At 39.7% G+C, this 26,985-nt stretch overlaps 1 protein-coding gene across 1 annotated transcript in view; it reads right to left on the bottom strand.

The window, feature by feature from the left end:
• ric1 (RIC1 homolog, RAB6A GEF complex partner 1) overlaps window positions 1-26,985 on the bottom strand; it is a 209,619-nt gene that overhangs the window by 52,310 nt on the left and 130,324 nt on the right. The window contains exons 6-14 of the mRNA XM_060839091.1: window positions 25,464-25,597; window positions 23,787-23,878; window positions 16,893-16,981; window positions 15,641-15,785; window positions 13,000-13,048; window positions 10,410-10,559; window positions 8,519-8,722; window positions 6,755-6,793; window positions 6,550-6,660 (exon numbers count right to left, since the gene is read on the bottom strand). Of these exons, the coding sequence (XP_060695074.1) occupies window positions 6,550-6,660; window positions 6,755-6,793; window positions 8,519-8,722; window positions 10,410-10,559; window positions 13,000-13,048; window positions 15,641-15,785; window positions 16,893-16,981; window positions 23,787-23,878; window positions 25,464-25,597 (1,013 nt within the window). The remainder of the gene's footprint in view (window positions 1-6,549; window positions 6,661-6,754; window positions 6,794-8,518; window positions 8,723-10,409; window positions 10,560-12,999; window positions 13,049-15,640; window positions 15,786-16,892; window positions 16,982-23,786; window positions 23,879-25,463; window positions 25,598-26,985) is intronic.

Genomic DNA, 26,985 nt, shown 5'->3' on the forward strand with positions numbered 1-26,985 from the left:
TCCTTATGCTTTTAAGATACTGTGCCACATCAACCCACATCCATATTCCTTCATACAGTTGACAATCCAACAAAGAGGTCAAAGTCTCACTACGTTCAGTCTTGTTAACTGTCTTGAATCTAATTATGTTCGGTACATTTTAAAAATTTATTGAAATATATAAAGACAATGATTGTGGGGCACTAGTGGTGCAGTGACAGTGTCCCTATCGCTGGACCAAAAGGCCTGGTTAAAGTCTCATCTGCTCCAGATGGCTATAATAACATCTCTTAACAGTTAAAAATCTCTATGAAACTTATGATGGCAGGCTAGATCTGAAATTTACTGCAGCATAATCATGCAAGTTTTTAAAAGGATACTTATAGAATGCAAAACCTGAATTGCTACATTAAAAGATTCTGTACCTTGTTATTAATCAAGATATTAAGATTGATACCTTCAAAACTTAAAGGTAATAACAACAACACAAAGCCTGATATTAACAAGCTATAATACAATGAAATAATACAAAGAACTGTGAATGCTAGAAATATGAAATAAAGACAGAAATTGGATAAATTCAGGAGATCTGGCAGCATCTGTCGAGAAAAAGGAGAGTCCAGTGACACTTCATTAGAGATGGTTGCCAGACTGGTTAAGTTGCTCCAACAATTTCCATTTTTGTTATAAAACAAGTAGTTTATTGCCCTAAGCAGTGAAGTGAACAGTATATACCAATCACTCATTGCATTGGAATTATGCAAGTGGTAATTTATCTGCCAGTAAACCACTGAGTCAGGTCCTGTACTTCCGTTCTTCCCAAACTAGCCAGAGATAAGAGATTTCATATGCATCTTGATCAGTCCAACTGCAATTTTAAGAAACCTCACATTAAGATTATTTAAAATCGCACTCTCAATACAAAAGTACTGGCTGACCTTGAACTTTATTTTATCTTTCTGCCTACTTTCCACATCCCTTGAATCACCCAAACACCAAAACTTTGCAGTACCCCATCCTTAAATTTACTCAAATACAATTTATTAATAGTCACAACCGTGAGGGCTGAGAATTCCAGACAGTGAAGTAACTTTCCCGAAATTTTCAGACACTAAGATGTTGTCCCACGTTTGGATACCATTCCCCCCACCCTCGATCAGTGAAAGCAGATTCTTAACTCTATTCCACAAACCTCTTTAAAATTTTGCATTTCTCAATGAGATTGCCTTTTATTTTTCAAACTCCAGAAAGTACAGGCCCAATTTACTCAACCTTTAATCAAAAAAGACAAGCAATCTCTTTCACTCTATGGACCAATTTACTCAACCTGCGCTACACTGCTTTCAATGCAAGCATATCGTTTTGAAAATGTGGAGACCAAAACTACACACAGCATTCCAGATATGGTCTTACAAAAATCCTGTACAATTTTCACAAACCTTGGTCTCACAGCACTAAACGTTCACATATTATTTGCCTTGCTCAATGCTTCCTTATAAGAATGTTCCCAAGTTTCTTCGGAGATTAAGAAGTTTCAAATCACTTTTACACATTTCCCTACATTATACGCTTTCTGCCATCTGGTGGGAAGAGAAATAAATCTATCACAATGTATGTAGTATTTCAAACCTTCTCTTTCATAGGACTACCAAACCTGTGCAGGTGGTAGGGAATTATAGGACTGGAACAAATTAGAGAAAGAGAAGCATGAGGATGGAATTTTGCATGTGAGAGTTTTAGAGAGAAAATGCTACAGAAAAGCAGCAAGGTTTAATAAAGTTAATATTTCAAAGTTACAATGCTCAAAAAAGGAGACTAGCAGCATTATCTTGTACAATATAGAGACTGTTTGCTTCAACACGTAACACAACAGGTGACTGAACAGTCAACCAAAGTACTCTTAAGTAGTAATACAAAACTGTAAAATAAAGACAGAATCTTATCTCCTTTCCTTAATCAAGTTATCCCTGCTTAAACTGATACATGCATTTGGTCTTAATTCTATGTGCAGGACCATGTTAGATCGAATAAAATCCAGAACATCAACTAAATTTAAATTCGGTTTGAAAGTGTCTTTGAAGAGGTTACAGTTAAATGTTTCCATGCTATCTTGCGGAGAATAAGAAGAAAATGAGTTTTGCAGACTGACCAATAGTCTGACAGTATATGCAAAAAGATTATTGCTTCTTACCTGGCTGCACCTATTTTCATACTACCCAACATGGTCTTACAGGCTGGCACAAAAATATGATGAGGTGAACGGATCACCTGCAATCTAAGTGTCTCATTGCTCTGAATTCTGCATTGACATTCAAAGTTCTAGCCATCACTTGTCAGGACAGTAAGAAGCTGCATTTCCACATCTAACTGAAAAAATGGGTGTGGTAGCAGCTTGTTATAAATATGGCACTGCCTATATAAATCATATGGTGATTATATCAAGAGATCCCTTCTATCTGAACAGTCACTTCCTCCCTTGCACTCTCCTGAAACACTGCCAGAGCCAAGAAGGATAAATCAGATAAAACATGAGGTGCAGGATATTCCAATGGAAGTGTACACCCTTGCCAGGCTGACTGAGTTTGGGGAACATTACCTGAATGAAGACAATTGCATAGCTTAATTCAGAGCAGATCCTGAACAGAGGGACTCTAGGTCAGTACGCAGCAAAACCTCATAACAAAGCCAAGCTTTGGTGAAATTGTTAAAACGTTCTTCAGGATCTGGGACGACAAGCTATTGTAGTTGCTGCCGAAACGTAGACGAGACACAGTAAACGAGTCCCATTAGACCTAAACTGAGTAAGAAAACTCATAGCCTGTATCCAGGAGAGTGCGCACCATGGAATACTCACCTACATCTGGTTTGGAACAATTAAATGGCTTAGCAAAAACCCAAATCAGAACTATTCAAAATAAACATCTGGTTAAGTGTTCTGGTCAACCTGGTTCTAATGGCGGTTGATACTGGTGTGGCTGTTTCAGTCATTGCAGAACCAGTCGTTAACAAAATTCACTCTGAATCCCAACATTTAAGTTAACACAAAACGTTGGCTAGACTGAGAACCAATACTGGGGAAACTTGACATATTGCGGGTACAACTTTGATTCTGGTCTCTTATGAGACTAACTGGTTCATTTGCCACCGATTGTAGTGAAAGGCTTAGGCCCAAGATTGATGGGGTGAAACTGGTTGAGAACGATTCACCATGATTTACTCAACATAGTTCGATTAGAAAATGGCTGGTCTAGGGACTTTCAAAGGAGCCAAGTCACCTTGCATCTTGACCAGGAAGTAATCCCATGATTCTGGAAGGGCCACCCAGTGTCATTGGCCTTACAGGCAAAAGTAGAGGCTGAAACCAGAAGGCTGGAAAGTGAAGGAATCAAACTAGTCCAGCATGTGTAATGGGCAGTACTGGTCATACCAATCACGAAGCATGATGCATCGGCTGCCTTTGTGGGGATTTTAAACAAACGGTAAATCACTTTTTGCAGCTGAACAATTAACTAATCCTTCACAGAGGACTTATACACAAAGGTGGCAGAGGTCTGTCCTTCCTGAAGCTGGACATGAGCCATGCATACTTGCAGTTAGATGATGATTCCCAGAGTATGCTACAATTAATACACAAAAGAGTTCGTACTAATGTACAAGACTGTCATTTGGGGTATCGTCAGCCTGTGCAATTTTTTAGCGCATGATGGGGAACATTTTACAAGGTCTATTACACGTTGCCATTTATCTAGATGATGTGTTAATAATGGGGAAGACAAATAAGGAGCACTGAGACAACTCAGACTTCATCCTTAAACGTTTCTGCCAGATGGGCATACACCTGAGAAGGGAAATAATGAGTGTTTCAGGTACCCCAAAACACTTACTTGAGCTACAGAGTCGACAAGATCGGAAGATAAAGTGAAGATGATCAAAGGTGCCCTGGCTCCCAGTCTGTACTCGAGCTTAGTACTTTCCTTGGAATTGTGAATTATTATAGAAAGTTCATGCATAAAATGGTATCTGTTCTGGCACCTTTGCATCAACTCTTTAAAAAAGCATCAACCTTGGCAACGGTCATATAGCCAAGCTATAGCTTTCGGGGAAGTGAAGAAACAGCGATCATTCTCTAAGATCTTTGCACATTATAATCCCATGCGAGATCTGGTATCAACATACAATGCTCCCTGTACGGCATTGGGGTAGTATTAGCGCATAGGTGACCCAATGGAGTGGAACACCCAGCAGAGCGTAAAGATGCCCAGAGAGAGAAGGCAGGCTTGGCGAGCACATTTGGAGTCAGGAAGTGCCACCAATATCTTTACGGATGTAACTTTGTATCAACAACACACCACAAACCCTTCCTAGGTCTACCTAAGGATGATAAGGTAGTGCCATCCACAGTTCAGGCAGAATTCAGCAGAGGGCTCAAATCCTCAATGCATATAATTAGAAGTTGGAACATCATCCAGGAAGGCCAAGTAGCAAATGTGGATACATTGAGCTGTCTCCTGTAGGCAGACCACCATCAGTGGTACCGCCACTGGAAGAGTCTGTAATGGTTTTAAATTTTCTGGACACACTTCTATTCATAGCTGACAATATCAGACTTTGGATGCAGAAGGATCTGATCCTGGCAAAACTGAAACAACTGGTGGTGGTGACTGGGGAAATTACAATCAGAACTGAAATCTTTTAATGATCCCAAGAGACCAAATCATAGTAGAGTACAGCATATTATTTTGGGAAGCAAGAGTGATTGTCCCAAGCAAACATCACTGCCTGTACTGGCTGAACTCCATGAGGATTTTCCAGGAGTTTTCAAAATGAAGATGTTGGTGGTAGGTTATGTCCAGTGGCCAGGATTGAATGCAGATGCAGACACAGCCGCAGTGCCCAGAGTGCAAACAAGGGAAAAAACACCAGCACCTCCCCCACATTCGAGGGACTGACCAGAAAATCCTTGGATTTGGTTACATATTTACAATGCAGGTCCTTTCATGGGCTCAACATTCTTAGTTATAGTAGATGCCCAAACTGGTTAAACATGCAGAGAGTTCATTCATCAAACATGGGGACGACGATAGAAAAACTGCGTGCATCTTTGTGATACATGAACTCCTGGAAGTATTGGTCATAGAAAATGGGCAATTATTTACCAGCAGGGAATTTGTACATTCAGGAATGAGAGACAGTTGACTTCAGGGAATAAAGTTTAGTGCAGAACCATGGAAATGGCCCTTCGTGGGTAAAAGGCATGGTCAACACGAGGTCAGATCTAGTGATATATAAAAGTTGGGGTAGATGTGATGGTCCTGAACAAGCAAGTGGAGTATATGAAAGTTGCAAACATGCAAATGGTGCGGTAGTAAAACTCACCTGGCTCAACAGCTTTTCCAACTGTTCCGGAACTGCAGATTCTTCCCCTCTATCTACCATTGAAAATAACTTGGAATTTGAGATGGACACAGTGGATGTAGCCACCTTGATATCTTTGGCATCTGAAGAGAATGAATTTCTTCCGAGACACTCCAGGAGGACGAGGCACCTACTGTGTGTTACATGTTACCTGTATCAGAGGCAGAGTGGGAGGAACCTAATCTGGCGCTACAATCCCCCCAGGAGGAGCTACAAAAAAATGGACTATGTCCTCAAACTCAAAAGGGGGTGGATGTTGTGTTTGTAATGAGGTCAGTCAGGTGGACCTCAGAATACTCTAATTTGTACTCTAATTTGGGACTATAAATCTAGTTTAATCAGACAGCCTGACAGATAGAACAGGAGTGAGAGCTGGCTCTGAGGGAGCTGGATCAGTGCCAAGCACCATCCACTCATAAATAAAGGCTGACTTGGTGACTGGATACTGGCCTCTGTGGCCCATTTTCTGTGACCAATACTTTCAGGAGTTCATGGATCACAAAGATGCATGCAGTTTTTCTATCGTCGTCCCCATGTTTGATGAATGAACTCTCTGCACGTTTAGCCAGTTTGGGCATCTGATACTTCAAAATGAAAATGGAAAAGCAACATTTCATTGTAGTCAGGGGCCATCTATGAGAATTGTAGAATAGGGTGTGGACAGTGAAAGGTTCTATTCTGCATACTAGCACTTCATTAGGCGTGAATGACAAAGCAAGAAATCAAAAAAAAATGCCTTGCCACAACGAACACAAAATTTCCGAAACATTTAAAAATAGATACATCAACTCTTGTCATTACCTTGGATGACTGATCAGTAGAGATCAGAACAGTTAACGGTTAATATTTCAGGTCTGACCCCAAACTAAATTACCCATTCTTAGCTCATCCTCATTGAATTAATGGGTTCACGTCTGCTAACATCTTTGTTCCTGTTGGCAGGGAGATGTGAGGCAGAGACAAGTTTGGACTCAACTGTATTATGACAATGGTCAAACTGCTGGCTGACAACCAAAAGGCAGACTCATTTCATGAAAAACAGTCACTGGTTGAAATAATACTTGTATGGGAAGGAAGGAAAATCAAAAGACAAAAGAAAAAGCATTAACATAATTGGAATATTAGAATTACTGTTTAGTTAAGTTCACTGCGTACCTGGGTAATATTTCCAAAAAGCTTCCATTTCCTCGTAAACAAAGCATAGTGCGCAATTCCATATTTGCCTGCTACTGCAACACACTGACCCAGCTGGTCTATTGCTGCAAACTGAAGAAATAATAAAATACGAATGAAATCTCAGGAATTCATTTGAAGTTTTATGATTTTACCATTTACTTACTGGGATAAAAAGAAATCTTACCTTTATTGGCCAGTTACTTTCTAGATAGGTACTATGGATCTACAGAGGGAAACAAACAAGTCACTTAATCTTTGGGGTTTAAAAGTAGTTTTGACATTTAACTGTATTTAGTAATACAGCAAACTTTTTATTAACTGACACCTAAGGGACTAGCAGTGCGCCGGCTGATCAAATATACCCGGTAATCAAGAGGTACACGTAACCACGGTATTTAAGGCATGTAGGTTTTACTGATTTATCAACAGTGTCGGTTAAAATTTGAGTTTTTTTTAAAACAGCTCCATCCAAGGTGGCATCTAAATTTGCTGATGACATAAAAATGGGTGGTAGATAATGCTGCGATGAGGACATTAGGAATCTGCAAGGGGCTATGAATAGTTTGAGCAGAAACGTGTCAGTTAGAATTTAATCGCAGAAAGTGCTCATGCACTTCAATAGGAAGAATCAAAAGGTAGATTATTTGAACAGAGAGAGATTCCAAAAAAAAGGATATCGCACAAGGATCTGGATACTCTTATGCACAAACCTTAAAAGGTTATGATGCAAGTGCATTGAGTAATTAACAAACAGAACATTTCCTTCACTGTTTGGGGGTTAAACTTCTAAAAATAGTAAAGTCTTGTTACAACAGTACAGGGTACAGGATTTAGTCCCCATATTTACGAATGGATGCAGTAGCATTCAAGGGAATTCAAAAGAAAGTTACTAGATCAATTCTTGAGATGAAGGGGTTGACTTATCAAGAATGGCTAAACTGGTTAGATCCTTATTCATTACAGCTTAGAAGAATGAGCGGTGACTTTATTGAAGCATGCAAGATTCTGAGGGGCTTGACAAGGCAGACGTTGAGAAAATAATTCTATTGGTGGTGGAAACTTCAACTAAGGTACATGGTTATAGAATAATGGGATATTCATTTAAAACTGCGATGCAAAAAATTCTATTCTTAGGGTAGTGATTGTTTGGAATTCTCTATTCCACAGGTCTATGGAGGCCTGATGAAGGGAAGACAGATAGATGTTTGAAATATGGTGAATTGAGGGAGGTTTGAGGAGTTGAATGGCCTACTCCTACACCTATTTGGATATCTACTCCCTGACAATCAATCAGTCTGCTTTCCTCCTGCAGCGGGATTCAAAGTGTTGCTGGGACACAACTATGCCAGGAATAGAGATACCAAGAAAATGAACTCCTATTCTAAGGTTAAGTGAGAAATGAAGACCATTGTGTGGCACATCTGCCTGAACTGTACTAAAAACACCAAACAGAGTTCTATTAAGAAAGGTACTCATCATTGAGAAGTGGCTAAATTGAGAGGGAGTTGCTGTCAATTGTTTTGTATTGCAACAGCTTTCCAAATTTGTGCGCTATATAAATTGTAAAGCTTATCTTAGATTAAAGTCAGCAAATGCAAAAGTTGAGCAAATGAGAATGAGTTTAGTGTACTCCTCGTCAAAATTGTTTTACAGGTTCAACTTCGAATGGCACTTTCTGACAGAAGCACAATTATAACAATCACATCATATCATACCACAGCACTAACTAAACCACCAACTATACAGCTGTTGAATCTTTTTTAAATGGCTAAACCTTTTAATGTGTTCAGTCACTTGTCTATATTGGTTCTTAATACTTTTGTTTTTAAAAAGGACTTAGGTTTCAACTAAAATCTAAAACTGATAGACTCTCTTGAATAATAAATTTTGCAGTGTTATTAACAAGTAAAAGAAACGCAAGTAGCTGTGTAAAATTACAAACCATCACCTGTACAACATGCCAGTGCCTGTGTCCTAATAAAGTGCTTAAACCCTGAGGAACTAGAATGTCATTATACAGAGGATTCTTTTCCCTGACTGGCTGATGGCCTGAATTTGCTGCTGCAGTACTTGAATTTTGATTTTGCAACGCATCACCACAGTTCAAATACAGTCGATCTTCTCCTTGAAGAAGTACTTGCTCCTGGTTATTCTGGTGGAAAGAAGATTGTAACAGTTGTTTAATGCCATAAGTCTCCATGCAGAAATTTTTTCCAAATGGATTAAAATATTTTTCCCAATTTACATTAGCACTTCACATCCTTCGAGCAGAAATGAAATTTCAATCATGAAACAGATTTTTTAAAAAAATTGAAATCAAGTTAACATTTTCAAATATTGAAAGATTTATGGAAGAGAACTATGACAGATGAAAACTGAAATGTACATTTCCTTCAGCTCCGAACAGTTAGCATTGAACCAAGTATACACTGAAGGGTAACAAACCTCTGACTTTATATAGGTAAATACAGAGAAAGGAAGATGGTTATGGCTCTTACAGGTAGATAAATGCACTGAGAGCAGCAGAAATAAATAATACCAAATAGGTGAATAGCAGTAGAAAAGTAAATGTCACGCTTCATTAAATTGACACATAGGCAAGAATCCAGCTCTTGGCATGACCCCTTCTTTACAAGCTTTTTACAACTGCAAAATAATTCAAATAATGCTTACAACTAAACATTTATTACTTTTTAAAAAATGGAAAATTGTGCCAAATGCAAATACAATGGGTATTTTTAAATAGAAGACAAAGGTTCAGATATCATTAGGAGATCTTTTCTTAGAATGGAAACCAAAGATCATCAAAACTCTCCAAGCAGGACGGAGGGAGTGGTAAACTCTCAATCAGATTGAAAATTGATGTATTCTGACTTGGGAATTCTGGACACCTAAAGCATCTGTGGCCCACATGTCAAAAGGCTCCATTCATATCACTCACATCTCTTACTAAAAAGAAAATGTGACACATTGCTAAAAAAAGTGTTTTATTAAAACCCTGCTTCTGTACCTTTTCTCATAATGGATGATTTGGCTATGTTTCTCCAGTATTTTCTACTTTATTTCAGATTTGAAATACTTCTTATCTAAAGGACGCTTTACCACTGTCCTTAAAGCGTTAAGATTCCTTCCACATGATGGCATTTTTGTACTTGCCCAGAAATATAACAAATCATATGTTAAAAACTCATAACATAATATGAATAGATTGGAGCAATGAGGTAGTGAGGACTAATTATTGCTAAAATCAACTACTATTACAAGCGATACATTTTCCAGTCATCTTATGCAGAAGCGCCATTCAAACGTTAGGTTTACAAAATAGAAAATGTAGACTCAAAGCACCATTTAGGTGCATGCAGAAATGGAATCAAGCATTTTATTTTGCAGAACTCTTTCAACATTGGGAAAGTAGTAAAGTGGAGACTGAACAAATAATTTCCAATTTCTCAAGAGAAATTGGAAATTCAATGTTGGAAATCAAATTCAAAAATTTTCAAAATTCACACCAGGATCATGTAACAATCGAAAATCATTCCTTCAGATTGGTGCTGATACTATTTCTTTGCTATGGTTTATGCATTAAAAAAATAACATTACTTTAACAACTAGCCCCTAATCTGCAAGCTAATCCATATTAGATGGCTTTAATAGCAATATTAAACTTCCTGTAAATGAGCTGACAAAGCAAAATTGTAAAGCCATGAACAGTTCTATGTCTGTAATCCCAAATTTCTTGCTAATGGAATAACAGAAGATTGAAGAATAAGTGTGAAAATACTAGCCTACAGTTAGTAAATAAAAATTTGTTAGGATTTAAGGTTTAGTTTCCAACCTACCATGCAGGGATTCACTGTTAAAGCGCTTTTGATGAATTGGAACTGCAGAATTTCTGCTTGCTGTACGACATTTTTGTTCTCCAAGTCATTTCCCACTTGAGTACTATCACTGGAAATGGCCCAAAGGTGATAGCCTTCAGCACCCCAACTCTGTAAATAAGGAGCAACTTTAGCAAATTATAAGGCAGTAAATAACTACAGTCAAGTTATCTTAGACATCGAATATAAAAAGAACTGGAAGTTTTACTTGTTTTGTTCCCGCCAATGGCTAGATGTCATAGAGATGTACAGCATGGAAACTGACCCTTCAGTCCAACCTGTCCATGCTGACCAGATATCCCAACCCAATCTAGTCCCACCTGCCAGCACCCGGCCCATATCCCTCCAAACCCTTCTTATTCATATACCCATCCAAATGCCTCTTAAACATTGCAATTGTACCAGCCTCCACCACTTCCTCTAGCAGCTCATTCCATACCCGTATCACCCTCTGTGTGAAAACGTTGCCCCTTAGATCTCTTTTATATCTTTCCCCTCTCATCCTAAACCTATGACCTCTAGTTCTGGACTCCCCTACCCCAGGGAAAAGACTTTGCCTATTTACCCTATCCATGCCCCTCATAATTTTGTAAACCTCTAAAAGGTCAACCCTCAGCCTCCATCACTCCAGGGAAAACAGCCCCAGCCTACTCAACCTCTCCCTATAGCTCAAATCCTCCAACCCTGGCAACATCCTTGTAAATCTTTTCTGAACCCTTTCAACTTTCACAACATCTTTCTGATAGGAAGGAGACCAGAATTGCACACAATATTCTGACAGTGGCCTAACCAATATCCTGTACAGCTGCATCATGACCTCCCAATTCCTGTACTCAATATTCTGACCAATAAAGGAAAGCATACCAAATGCCTTCTTCACTATCCTATCTACCTGCGACTCCACTTTCAAGGAGCTATGAACCTGCACTCCAAGGTCTCTTTTTGTTCAGCAACACTCCCAAGGACCTTACCATTAAGTGTATAAGTCCTGCTAACATTTGCTTTTCCAAAATGCATTTATCTGAATTAAATTCCATCTGCCACTTCTCAGCCCATTCACCCATCTGGTCAAGATCCTGTTGTAATCTGACGTAACCCTCTTCGTTGTCCAATACACCTCCAATTTTGGTGTCATCTGCAAACTTACTAACTGTACCTCTTATGCTCGCATCCAAATCATTTATGTAAATGACAAAAAGGAGAGGACCCAGCACCGATCCTTGTGGCACTCCACTGGTTACAGACCTCCAGTCTGAAAAACAATCCTCTACCACCACCCTCTGTCTTCTACCTTTGAACCAGTTCTGTATCCAAATAGCTAGTTCTCCCTGTATTTCATGAGATCTAACCTTGCTAATCAGTCTCCCATGGGGAACCTTGTCGAACCCCTTACTGAAGTCCATATAGATCACATCTACTGCTCTGCCCTCATCAATTCTCTTTGTTACTTCTTCAAAAAACTCAATCAAGTTTGTGAGACATGATTTCCCACGCACAAAGCCACGTTGACTATCCCTAATCAGTCCTTGCCTTTCCAAATACATGTACATCCTGTCCGTCAGGATTCCCTCCAACAAATTGCCCACCACCAATGTCAGGCTCCCTGGTCTATAGTTCCCTGGCTTGTCCTTACCATCCTTCTTAAACAGTGGCACAACGTTTGCCAACCATATTCTCGTCAAAAGAAGAAACAGTTCAGACAATAACAAAAACTCAAAATTGCTGATACCAGCTTGAGCTGCAACATGCCTGGGACATCTTGATTAAAATGCTTTTTAGTTTTGACTTCTTCCTTGTAGTGATTGAGATTGGATTCGATGTCATCACTAAGAATTCATTCACTACAAATGTATAACACTGGGACATCATCTTTGAATGCAAAATAGCTATTCTGTCACTCAAGTTGTGAGAAGGTAATATCATTGCCCTGTTTTTTACTTCATTTGTAAATAACACATTTCATAACAATATGGACAGATTTCAAAAAAGCATCGCACACCAGAGTATAGCGAAGGAAGAACTTAGTTTTTGGTGAAAATGCATTCTGAATCCTGGGATTTCTTTAAGGATCTGTTAACAATGGGAGGTACAGCAAACAACGTGTTTTTTTTTGAAGAATTGGTTGTGTGTTATTTTTAATATTGTGAATTTCTTTGGAATGTTGTGAATTCTCTTTTCTGCTATGGCAGAATTTGTCAGTTGTCAAATGTGAGAAGCGTTGTCAGAACAAGTGGTCGGATATGGATTGGCCTGAAACTACCTTTGTGAGAATGAAGCTCTTTTTTAAGCTTTGTAGTTTCAGAGCATCAACAGGGCAAGTATTAACTACATTATTGTAATACTGTTTGGGGCATCACAACTAGGTGGAACTAGGCAGTCTGAATACCCTCTTCATTTGTTTATCCTTGTTTAAATGCAGCAAATTGATTAACCTATTTCACTTAAATGAAGATCTAAATTTTCTACACAATTATATTTCTACTTAATATCCATCACATTGGAAAACAACATTTGGATTGCAATTTCTGCCACTGCTTGGAAGCTGACTCACCATAGAGCTGATTTTCATAGGTTCCTTTTTGGTGCCATCAGAATAATGCCTTCAAATAAAACCAACAGAATGAAATAATTAATTGTAATAAGCTTAATCAATCATCAGTAGCAAAGCATGGCATTTCTATCCCACTGTCCACATTTGGAGTATGCATAATTGAATGAATGGATTCCAGTTTTATGAAAACACATTGCCTCCCACATTCAAATAATTAGGGTTGACAATACTTCAGATGGCGTTTGTGTGAAATTTGAAAAGCCACCTTGACAAGACAAAGAACGCTCTAAGTCACAGGACAATTTTGCCTCCAGATAAAGATAGCTATGTGCCATTGACATAATTAGATAAAATTAATTTCTTAAATTAGCTGTAGGGATTTTTTGTTTTACTAACATCAGCTTGAGAATAAAACGTAAGACCTTTGCTAGAGAAGCTTTCAAGAAATATATAACTGCAAACAATTACATTATTTATGAAATGTCAATGCATTTTTCAAAATTAAAAATTTCTCTACCAACCCACCTTTTAAAAAATCCTTTCAAGGATATCCTTGCTGCCTGGTTATTCACTCAATAATCATTGAAACAAACTATTAATCAGTGTGCACAATACACCACAGTAAACAGTTAATGCACAGTTTTTAAAGAAATTTAAAAACATGTGTTTTCATAAAACGAGTGGCACTGTGGCTCAGTGGTCAGCACTGCTGCCTCACAGCGCCAGGCACCCTGGTTCAATTTCAGTCTTGGGCGACTGTCTATGTGGAATTTGCACATTCTTCCTGTGTCTGCGTGGGTTTTCTCCGGGTGTCCGGATTCCTCCCACAATCCAAAGACTTCATTAGGGTTAGTCAGCATGGCTTTGTGCATGTGAGATCATGTCACACAAACTCAGTTGAGTTTTTTGAAGTAGTAACAAAGAGGATTGATGAGGGCAGAGCGGTGGAGGTGATCTATATGGACATCAGTAAGGCATTCGACACAGACTGGTGAGTATGTTTAGCTCTCATGGAATACAGGAAGAACTAGCCATTTGGGTACAGAACTGGCTCAGAGGTAGAAGGCGGAGGGTGGTGATAGAGGGTTGTTTTTCAGACTAGACGCCTGTGACCAATAGAGTGCCACAAGGATCAGTGCTGGGTCCACTACTTTTCATCATTTATATAAATGATTTGGATGTGAACATTGGACGTATAGTTGTTAAGTTTGCAGATGACACCAAAAATGGAGGTGCAGTGAACAGTAAAGAAGCTTACCTCAGAGTACAATGGGATCTTGATCGGATGAGTCAATGGGTTGAGGAACAGCAGATTTAATCTAGATAAAATGAGAGGTGTTGCTTTTTGGAAAAGCAAATCAGAGCAGGACTTACACACTTAATGGTAAGATCCTAGGGAGTGGTGCTGAACTAAGAGACCTTGGAGTGCAGATTCATAGTTCCTTGAAAATAGATTTGTGAGTATAAAGGAGTGTGAAGGTGGTATGCTTTCCTTTATTGGTCAGAGCATCGAGTATAGGAATTAGGAGGTCATGTTGCAGCTGTATAGGACATTGGTTAGGTCATTTTTGGAATATTGCATGTAATTCTGGTCTCCTACCTATTGGAAGGATGCTGTGAAACTTGAAATGGTTCAGAAAAGATTTACAAGGATGTTGCCAGGGTTGGAGGATTTTGAGCCTTAGGGAGATGCTGAATAGGCTGGGGCTATTTTCCTTGCAGCATCAGAGGCTGAGGGGTGACCTTATAAAGGTTTATAAAATCACGAGGGTGTGCATTGGATAAATGGACAAGGTCTTTTCTCTGGAGTGGGGAAGTGCAGAACATGATGGTATAGGTTTAGTCTATGAGGAGAACAATATAAAAAGGACCTAATGGGCAACTTTTTCACACAGAGGGTGGTACGTGAATGCAATGAGCCGCCAGAGGAAGTGGTGAAAGCTGGTTCAATTGTAACATTTAAAAGGCATCTGGATGGGCAAATGAATAGGAAGGGAGTAGAGGGGTATGGGCCAAGTGTTAGCAAATGGAACTAATTAGGTTAAGATATCTGGTTGGCATGGGCGAGTTGAATGAAGGGTCTGTTTCTGTGCTGTACATCTTTATGGGTCTATGTGCAGGTTAGATGAATTGGCCATGCTAAATTGCTCATAGTGTTCAGGGATGTGTAGGTTAGGTTCATTAGTCATGGAAAAATATGGAATCCTTACAGTGTGGAAACAGGCTGGAATCGAACTTGGGTCTCTGGAGCTGTGAGGCAGCAATGCCAACCACTGAGCCACTGTGCCACCCTTATATAGAATAATGGAGATAGGAGAATAGTTCTGGGTGGGATAGTTTGAGGGTAATTTGGACTTGTTGGGTCAAATGGCTTGTTTCCGCATTACAGGGATTCTATGAACAATATTACAGGAGTCAAAAAGCAGGCTGGAAAATTCAGTTTGAAGTTGACATAATCAAAAGTACACATCAATATATACTCAAAATAGTTTGACAATTTTAACTTGAACTCCAGCAATAACCCAAATGAACTCTTAGAAGCCTGAAACATATTATAAAAGATATTTTAAAATAGCCCCTATTTACTTAAGGATATATGCAAAAATCATGCAGAATTAGAATTTTGGAAGGGAACACTCACGCAAAATCTCCACCCAGTGTGCAAAATAGATGAGCACCAAAAACACTCCACAAGGATAAGCCTCCACAAGCCCATGTTACCATAGCAACACTACAATCAGGTGACCATCTGATTAATTTCACTGCCCCAGTCTTGTTCCAAATATCTGTTCAATGTAAAAGAAGAATCTGAATGAGTACTAACATCTTGCTCTAGAAAATCTAGTGAAATACTCCATATAGTAGAGTGATGGAGGGGGGAAGACAGAGGGGGGAACAGAGGAAGGGACACAGGGAAGATACCAGCAGCACAGAAGACAGAGGAAGGAGAGAGAGAGAAGGGTGCACACAGCCATGGTGGGGGGCAGTGGGGTGGAGAGAGAGAGTAGAAGGAGAAGAGAGTGTAGAGAGGGAGAGAATTGGGGGTGGGGGGGGGGGGGGGTTGGAGGGAGATTAAGATACAGATAGGAAAAGTTAAAAGTTACATAATAAAATTTTACTCCTGAAGAACTCAAACAATTAAACCTACATTATACACACAAAACATTATAGTCAGCTGCGCTAGCACTGATGATCAGTTAATCGTAACCTAGGGATGTAGATTGAAGGGTAATTTTTAACTTTACAGCAAGGTTAATTGATATTTATTTTTGAAATATATTTTCAAACCACTCAATAGTGAGATCCTATTCTAAGAAACAAATACAATGAAATGCAAAGTGGACTGCAACTTCAGAATAAGTGTTTAAACATTTTGCATTAGTTTTTCACTGAAGTTTGCTAATTGCATGTGATAGCAACTATCACGGGTCTCTCTGCTATCCTGAAAACAATGACAATGGTGATAATGTCAACTCATGATCCAGCTTTTGTGAATGCCTTAGTTGCAGCAGAACAATGACATTTTTACAAAACTGCCTTTAACAACCCAAGTTGGCCAATACTTTTGTTCTAGAATTAGAAGACCACACACAGGTACATGCATGGAATATCTAGATCCTTTTGCCAAGTTAAAATGCACATTTATTGACGGTTTTAGAGAAAAAACACACTTTTAAAAAATTTATTCATGGGATAAGGGCATGACTGGCTAAGCCAGCATTTAGTGCCCATCCATAATGCTAATTCCAGCAAGAAAATTTATGTTAATTAATCTTAAAGTGAAAATTAAAGAGTGCACAGTTCAACAATGTTGTGAATGCTCTTCAAAATTGACTGGTTATAATATGAAAGCTTTCAGCAAGGACAGACGGGTCATGAAATCGTAAACCTACCAGGGTAATGTTTAGGAGTTAATTCCAACTTGTGGGACAACTGCATAGCTCCTGTAGTTGTATCCATTGTGTAAACTAAAACTGAACCACTGGCAGAATAGAAAAACAGTTAACAACAGTCTTTGAAACATTTACATATAAATTTTTCATTTATTAAGATAACGAACATTGAGACCAGGAAATAGAGGACAAGACATTGATCATCAACCTATAGTATTAGCAGGATGTGAGATAATTATTGACCAGGATGGCAAGAAAGATGCTTAACTCCCACCTGTGGCAGCTTACAATTGTTTATTACAGTCTGGTTGAAGATTTGTAGCTCGGGTGTCCGTTGTTGTGGTTCTGTTCGCCGAGCTGGAAGTTTTTGCTGCAAAAGTTTCGTTCCCTGGCTAGGGAACATCATCAGTGCTATTGGAGCCTCCTGAGAAGCGCTGCTTTGATGTTTCTTCCGGTATTTATAGTGGTTTGTTCTTGCCGCTTCCGGGTGTCAGTTTCAGCTGTAGTAGTTTGTATGTGGGGTCCAGGTTGATGTGTCTGTTGATAGATCTTCTTGCCGTTTCCGGGTGTCAGTTTCAGCTGTAGTGGTTTGTATATGGGGTCCAGGTCTATGTGTCTGTTAATGGAGTTTGTGGATGAATGCCATGCCTCTAGGAATTCCCTGGCTGTTCTCTGTCTGGCTTGTCCTATGATGGTAGTGTTTTCCCAGTCAAATTCATGTTCCTGGTTGTCTGAGTGTATGGCTACTAGGGATAGCTGGTCGTGTCGTTTTGTGGCTAGCTGATGTTCGTGGATGCGGATTGTTAGCTGTCTTCCTGTTTGTCCTATATAGTGTTTTGTGCAGTCCTTGCATGGTATTTTGTAAACTACGTTAGTTTGGCTCGTGCTGGCTACTGGGTCCTTTGTTCTAGTGAGTTGTTGTCGGAGTGTGGAAGTTGGCTTGTGTGCTGTTATGAGTCCTAAGGGTCGCAGTAGTCTGGCTGTCAGTTCTGAGATGCTCCTGACGTATGGTAGTGTGGCTAGTCCTTTTGGTTGTGGCATGTCCTCGTTCCGTGGTCTATCTCTTAGGCATCTGGTTATAAAGTTGCGTGGGTATCCGTTTTTGGCGAAACTGACACCCGGAAGCGGCAAGAACAAACCACTATAAATACCGGAAGAAACATCAAAGCAGCGCTTCTCAGGAGGCTCCAATAGCACTGATGATGTTCCCTAGCCAGGGAACGAAACGTTTGCAGCAAAAACTTCCAGCTCGGTGAACAGAACTACAACATTGTTTATTACATTCAAAACTAATCTTGCACTACCTTTTGGGGGTGGTGGGGAATTTCATGTTCTAAAAGTGAATGAAAAAAAATTCTCACCTGGGTCTGAAAGAAGGACATCTTATTCTTGAACTAATGTAAGAGGGCACATGCTCCTGCCTGCTCATATGATCTAGTCCCCTCAATATTTTATATTTCAGAGATCACCTTTCATACTTCTAAACTCCAATGCAGTCCGACATCCCCTTTTCAACTTTACTTCACAAGATAAGCCTTTCATTCCAAGTATGATTCAAGTGCACTTTCTTGGAACTGCTTTTTAAGTTATTATACTTGTAATTAAACTTTTTAAAATAAAGAACAGCCTAAAATTGCACACTCAGCACTCCCAATCTGGTCTCACTGGTGCCGTTAGTGGCAGTAAAGCTTCCCTATTCATTTTCATTCAGCCTCGCAACAAATGGCAACAATCAATTCACTTTCCTAATCACTTGCTGTATCTGTAAACTAGCATTTTGAGATTCGTGTACCAACTCACCCAGAGCCCTGCAATCTCTCTACACTTTAGAATACTGCTTCTCTATTCTTCTGCCCAAAGAGACATATTCGCATTTATAATCCATCTGTTTAAATTTTGCCCACCCATTTGAATGTATGTCTCTCTTTTTGACAACTTGTTTTTGTCACTAATTTGGAGTCATTAGCAAATTTAGTTAACGTACATTTGGTCCCTCATCGAAATCATCAATATAGATTGTTGAGAATCCTGCACAAATCCTTCGGGCATTCCATAGTCCTGATTGTAGTTTAACTATAGTTTATAGTTTTAAAAAAACATATGCCCCTACTCTACTTCCTGTTAGTTAACTCATCATTTGTTCATGATAATGTTTTCTGCCCTACATAATGTGCTGCTATTCTGTGCAAATTAATTTGACAAGACACCTTATCAAACACTAGGAGGAAATAATGACTGCTGATGCTGGAGAGTCAAAAAGCATGGCGCTGGAAAAAGCACAACAGGTCAGGCAGCATGAGGAGCAGAATGGTGAACATTGCAGGCATAAGCCCTTCATCAGGTATGTGGAGGGGGAAGGGGGCTGAGAGATAAATAAGGGGGTGAGGCGAGAAGGTAGGTGGGATAGCGATAGGTAGAACAGAATGGTGGATAGGTAGGTCAGGTCAAGAGGACAGTGCCGAGTTGGGAGTGGATCTGGGATGAGATGGGGGGGTGGGGAGATATGGAAACTAGTGAAGTCGATATTGATGCCATGTGATTGTAGGGTCCCGAGGCAGAAGATGAGGAGGTGTTCTTCCTCCAGTTGGCAGTTAGCTTTGATTTGGCAATGGAGGGGGACCAGGATTCGCATGTCTTTGGGGGGAGCACTGGGTGGGGTGGGGGAGAATGTTGAAATGGTTTGCCACAGGGTGGTGGGGTTGTTTGGTGCAGACCAGAGTTGTTCCCTGAACCGCTCCGCAAGTTGGCACTCAGTCACCCCGATGTAAAGGGCACCACATCGAGAGCAATAGATGCAGTAAAACAGGTGGAAGGATATGCAGGAAAATCTCTGCCCGACTTGAAATTATCCTTTAGAGCCTTGGGGGAGGGGGGGGGCATGTTTTACACCTCATGCAGCATCAGGTGAAGGTGCCGGCTGCAGAGGGTGGATGGTGGGGCGTGTGTACTTAACAAGGGACGAGGGAGTCATGGAGGGAATAGTCTCTATGGAAAGGATGGGTTGGGGAGGGAAATATATCTTTGGTGGTGGGGTCTGATGGAGGATAATGAACTGTGCGAAGATTCATGGGTGGAATAGAAGGACGAGATGTTCTTTCCACATTGTGGTTGGGCAGGTGGGATTCAAGAGCAGAGGAGATACGATAGAGAACATTGTTGATCACATGAGGGGAGAAATTTCGGGCCTTGAAATAGGAGGATATCTGGGACATCTTGGAGTGGAAGTGCTTCTTGCTTCTCCTCGGAGCAGATACTGTGGAGATGGAGGAATTGGGAGCAAAGGATTGCATTTTTAACCGGTTGGATGTGGGAAGGTAGCTGTCGGAGTCGGCGAGTTCGAAATAGATGTCTGTTGAGCTGGTCGCCAGAGACAGAAGTCCAGGAAGGGGAGAGTGGTGTCAGGAGATGGTCCACGTTCACTCTGTTAGGGTGGAAAGTGTTGGTGAAGTTGATTAACCGTTTGGGTGCTGATATAGTCATCAATGTAGCAGAGGAAAAGATTGGATGTGGTGCCAGTATAGCTACGAAAGAGGGACCATTCCACATATCCTACAAAGAGGCAATCATAACTAGGACACATGAGGGTGCCCATGGTTACCCCGCTTGTCTGTAGGAAGTGGGAGGATTCAAAGAAGGTATTGAGGGTGAGGACCAGTTCCGCTGATTGAATCAGAGTATGGAGGAGGGGGACTGGTTGGGTCGCGGGAGAGGAAGAAACAGAACTTTTCGGCCTTCATCATGGCAGATGGAGATGTATAGGGTCTGGATGTCCATGGTGAAGATGGGGTGTTGGGGCTGGGGAATCGAAAGTCACGGAAGTGGTGGAGGGCGTGGGTGGTGTCCAGGACGAATGTGGCGAATTCCCGGACCAAGGGGGACAAGACAGAGTTGAGATTTGAGGGGATGAGATTGGTGTGGCAGGAACAGGTGGAGACAATTGGTCGACCGGGGCAGTCAGGTTTGAGAGTTTTGCGTAAGAGGTAGAACCATGCGGTGTGGGTTGGGGAATTAAGAGGTGATTAGGTTGTGGATAGTTTGGAGATATTGTTTGTTGATGAGAGGTGGGGTCGTGGTTGAGGGGGTGGTAGGAAGAGATGTCAGTGAGTTGGCATCTGGCTTTGGCGAGGTAGAGGTCGGTGTGCCTAACTACCCGTGCGCTCCCCTTGTCAGCTGATTTGATGGTGAGACTGACGTCCACACAACCCGCCAACCCATCCTCTACACCTGGCACATTCCATGTTGCCGCACAAGGTGCAAAACCTGTGCCCAAACCTCCCCCTTCACCTCCAACCAAGATCTTCAATGATCATTTCAAATCTGGCAGAGATTTTCTTGCACATCCTTCCAGCTCTTTTACTGCAACCACTGTTCTCGATGTGGTCTCCTCTATACTGGGGAGACCGAGCGCCAACTTGCAGAACGGTTCAGGGAGCATCTCTGGTCCACACACACCAAACGGCTCCACTGCCCTGTGGCCAACCACTTCAAATCCTCCTCACACTCCCCCAGGAACATACAAGTTCTGGCCCTCCTCCACTGCCAAATCCAAGCCACCCGCCAACTACAGGAAGAATGTCTCATCTTCCGCCTCAGGGCCCTGCAGCATGGGCTTCACCAGTTTCCATATCTCCCCACCGAGTCTAGATCAACCTTCCAACTCAGCACTACCCTCCTGACCTGACCTGCCTGTCCATCTTGCTTCCCACCAATCCATTCCATCTTTCCCATCAATCTATCATAAGCACCTCTCACCTGCATTCACCTACCACCATCCCACTTACCTTTCCCCAGCCTCCATCCCACCCCCCTTTTTATCTCTCTTTTTAGCCCCCTTCCCTCACCATCCCTCTCTGCATTCCTCATTAAGGGTTTATGCCCAAAATGTTGACTCTCCTGGCCCTCAGATGCTGCCTGACCTGCTGTGCTTTTTCCAGCCCCACACCTTTTGACTTAACCAAACCCCTTTGGGAAATCAAAATACATTACATCCATTGATTTCCTTCAACCTATTATGAACGCTACTGTGTCAAAATCTCTGATGGGTCACTTAAACATGACTTCACTTTCATTAAGCCACATTGCAATTTTCTATGTACTTCTATACTAATGAATTCTAGCATCTCCCTATGACACATGCCTGGCTACTTGTCCAATAGCTTCTTGCTTTCTTTCTAGAGTAATGTGTTAACATTTGCTGCTTTCCAATCCACTGCACTCTTCCAGAACTTGAGCAATTTTGGAGGATTATAACCAATACACCCAATATCGGAGCTGCCTTTTAAGACCCAAGAACGCAGATCATCAGTCCTAGGGTTTGCCAGCCTTTAAGTTCAATAGTTTTCCTAGTACCTTTTCCCTAGTGATGATTTTTTTTTAGTTCATCCCTCCCTATACCCTCTCGATTTTCACTTAGCTTTGAGAGGTTTGCTTCTGCTGTGAACACAGACACACAATATCTGTCCAAAACCTCTGCCATTTCTTGTTTTTCCATAAACAATTTCTCAGACTCACTCTCTGGGAAGACCAACATGAGCTTAGAGAAGGTCTCCTTTATGCCTTGATGACCAGAAATTAACAGTATTTTGACGACTAAAACATTATATTGTCATGAGATTCTGATTTTCACTTCATTATTTCAGCTGTATAGTTCTAGATTCTTTTGGTTACTCCTGTAACTCCCTCCCTAATAGCATTACAGGTCTACCTGTAGCACAGGGTCTACAGTGACTCAAAGCGGCAGCTCACTACACTTTCTCAAGGGCAACTAAGAATGGGCAATAAACACTAGGCAGCACATGATGCCCTCTTCCCACAAGTGAATTAAAAAATATTTTGGTTAAACATGTTGATTGCACTACCCAGTAAGATCACAATTGTTAGAAATGTCACTGAGTATTTGGGTAAGTAAACACTGACCAAAGAAATGTGAAGGTAGGTCATATCTAACTAACTTAAAAGATTTTTTTGACATTGGCTCGTCAGAATGTGCACATAAATATTGTTCATGTGGACTTTCAGAAGGCTTTAGAGATTATTTGCAAACAGATATCCTTAACATTGGTTGGGACATGTTGGACATGAGATATCTTCCATTTAGTACACACAAGACAACTATATTCTCCAAAGGGGAAATCTAAAATAAAGGTATAATCTTTAAAATCATAGGTAGACTAGTGGAAATGAAAGCACTGAGTATTTTTCATAGAAAGACTAATCTAACTTAAACTTTATCTTCAAAATTATAGATGTGGATGGAATCAAGACTGAGATTGATAATATTTTTAGATCAATATATCAAGAAGTGATGAACAAAATCAAGTAAAAGTAGTTGAGGGACAGATCAAATATGATCTGACAATGTCAGAACCAGCTTGGAGTTAAATTAGCTTCCATTCTTGACATCTCTTCCAAATTAATTTCAAACAATTTAAACAACTTTTTCAGCAGCTATTTTCTTTCCTCTGTGGTTGTATTTTATATCAGTTTATAGTAAACTTACCATTTTTCTTCTAATATATATATGCCAACACATGTTTGTAATTTCTGAAAAGGACAATGATTTCACTAATGCTTGTAGGTTGGGATCATCTGCACATTTAACAAACATACATTCAGTTTCTAAATCTAAGTTGACAGTAGAAATTCTGGAGGGGGATTGTACATTTCATGTGAATTTTTGTCAAATGTCTCTGACTAGTTTGGGCATATCATATCACACCAAGTTCTTCACTATGACAAATTTGCGAAATAGTAAAGACAATTTTTTTACAACTGTTCTTTGAAATTCTTTCACAATTCTCAAAATATCATAATTACTTAAAACCTTGACACTGTTTTTTGGGACCTGTTTCATGAAGTTTAAACGTTAATGTCAACAAGATGAAGTCCACTTACTTGGCACACCCAAAGGCCATTAATTTGTACTTGTTATTTATAGCCACACAAGTACCATCGGTTATTTCTTGTGCCCACACACCATGCAAGTTCTGAAAAGATAGATTATAATTTTACACAAGTACAATACATGCGATGAAAAAAATCACTTTATACAATCACAGTTACAAATGGTTTTCATGGAAGTGTTTGTAGAAGAGCATACTGGTAGCTGAAGCTAAATTTTAAAAATTTAATGTTTAAAACGCTTGTGTGTGACTTAACAGAGGTGGGGTGGATTCAGGATAAAATCATCAATGATATCTGGATATATGAAAGACTGGTGTGTGATGATTAGCAGTATACACATTTAATTCTCACAAGTTTATTACTTGATTTTATGTTGTCACAATTCAGGAACACTTCTATGGCCTTGAGATCTAAGGTGTAACAGTAACAGCTATTACTTTTAATAGATGATTCCAAAACCTGTTGTCCTTTCCCCCTACCATTAGTGAGACTGTGATTAAAATGGTCCAACTCTCCCTGATGTGCCCTTTTTACAAAAACCTGTGCTATATCCTGTAACCATGAGGCTGACTGTTGAGTTGACTTTTTATTTTCACGTGTATATCTATATGTGACTGTTATTGCTTTTGATGCTGTTAATGAATAGTCTTTCAGACGAATGAGAATGTTGTCCCTGTTCATAACAGTTCTGACATTCTTACTTGGGTTGCACAATTACAACCTCCAATAATAAAGTACACAAATCTGCTTTGAAACATCAGCCTGCTTCTGGAGGATACTTGTTCAATCTGACAATTGTCACTATATTCTAGATTTTTAGACAACTAAATGTCACCTACAAAACAATACATTATTAGATTCAAAGCAAGCTCTATTTCCGAACAATAAACTTTAATTTCCTATTTCTGAACAGAACCTTCCATTTTTGACATAACTACAGCATTAATTTTTCCACTGCCCACTGCAATCCAATGGCATTGTTAACCAAAGCATCAAGCTCAGTGGCAACTGTTGACAGGCCAGCAAAGTCACTGAAGTCAATGTGATCAACTTTGAGATTGAACAACATAATTTCAAGCAATGAGATATGAAGGCAATATATCAAGACTGTATTTTAAGATTTTAAGAAACCACTATTGCTTTTGCACGTCTTTAAAACAAAAGCATTAAAAAAGCGTTGAAGTTAATAGCATTCATGCTCAGAATTACACTTTAATAGAAAAACTGTAGTCATCAGCCTCCACTTTTCTTCAGGGATGTGAACTGGAATGTGGTGCTGCACCTACATTTCCCACATAAGGAAGGATTTACTTCAGTAATGTTATAAGTGAGAGGTGTTAAAGCAGAGACACCATTGCTTAGTACAGAGAGCGTATCCCTCAGTCACCACCCAATATTGGTCACACAGCAAAACTGGAAATTCAGCAAAGCAGTGAAACCACTTTCTCAGTAGGGGAACAGTATATGTGATAAAGAGCAAGAATGCATTATTTCATGACACATTTGATCCTAACAAAAGAAAAAAGCTTGGCTCTATATTTCAAAATCTCAAATTTAGTTTCCAAAACTTACATCAAATAATCAATTGAAATATCAATTAACACAGACAAAATGCTTTCAAATTTATTACACTGTGTGAATAACATGTTACAACTAAAATGCATTTACCTCAGTTGTAAGTTTATTGGACACAGGAGTAACAAAACCAATCCGACCATCATCAAAAACCACAGCAAAACCATCAAGGGTTGAACCATATTCCATATCTTGAATATGTAGAGATTCAAAATCTAATGAAGGACCTGTCAACAAAAAACAGAACACCATCACACTCTGTACAATTCATTCCAGAATTTTCAAGCATCCAACAGCTAGCTTTATATCTGCTGTACACCATACATTTTGAATTAACTAAGGAATTGTTTGCGTGTGTTGGATCAATTGCAAGCTGATACTGCATTATGCATATATAAATAAAGTTACATTTAAAAAACATTAAATTTCCACACCGAGTTGTGCAATGCACAATCAATTCTCCGTGAATGTAATACAGAAATTAGAAATCTTTGATTAAATGACATAATACCTGGACTGCTCATTTAACAAATCTTGAAAGTCTGTGCTTTAGTTCATGTCTATGTTGAAATCTTTTCAAATAGCATGAACAAGTTCTGTCAAATGACTTGGAAGATAATAGGCTCTGGAGTCCATACTTGCTTATTATTTGCATTTGAGCCAAGTCAGGCACTTCAGAATATTTTCATTAATGTGTTGGAACAACCAATACTAATAAAGTGAAAACTTGAAATACAGATATACCTTGTTGAAAGTGCAAGAGGCATTTTTTTTGTTTTAATGCAGTTTGTAAAAACAGAATATACAAAACTAGCACTGTCAGTATTACTGATTTTATGCAGTTACTGCAAATGCACCAAGTGTGTTCGAAGTGCATATGTTCAACCTATTATACTCCAACAACACACCAATTCACTTGCTGCCTTTCTTGACCACCTTGCTCCTTCTTGCTTAGCATCACCTCCTCCTGGCTCCTATGTAGTTTTCCTCTCTTGAGTTGGTCACTCCTACCACATCCCTCTCCCATGCCGCAAAATGAGGAAAGGGAAGTAACGTGAAGGAAGGCAGTGGAAAGAATTGTACGGAGACAAAACATTTTTTTGGACTAATTAGATTCCAGGTATTTAATAGGTTATTAAAATAAATATACTGGTTTAGAAATTTTACCCATCTTTATGATATTTATTTAAAATGGTGAAATGATTTTCATTAGCATGCTTTTGCTTAGTAAGCTTGCATTATCTTTCCTTTGAGATGGCAATTTTAAATGCAATAAGTAAGGGCAAGCAGACGAACTTGGTAATCCCAGATTTAGTAGGCAGTATTGGTTAGGAGAATAGCAGAGTGTCGTGGAATGTGACAACTTAAAGTTAAAGATTTCTGGCAATCCTAGACAGTACAAATGAAGTGAGATTGGAGAAGTTGAGCTTGTCTAAAGATGCAATAATTTTTGGAACTTTGAGAATACTTTTCTCTGACATCCCACCCCTCACCAAGTGGATTTTGTATAGTCTGCATGCTTCTGCAATGAATATCTAGTTGGATGATAACATGCTTGAGATACTGCAACTCAGAACTGCAACCAAAGAAATACCTGCTGTTCTTGGTCTAACAA

This window comes from Hemiscyllium ocellatum, chromosome 2 (genome assembly GCF_020745735.1).
Source record: "Hemiscyllium ocellatum isolate sHemOce1 chromosome 2, sHemOce1.pat.X.cur, whole genome shotgun sequence".
NCBI classification, from domain to species: domain Eukaryota; kingdom Metazoa; phylum Chordata; class Chondrichthyes; order Orectolobiformes; family Hemiscylliidae; genus Hemiscyllium; species Hemiscyllium ocellatum.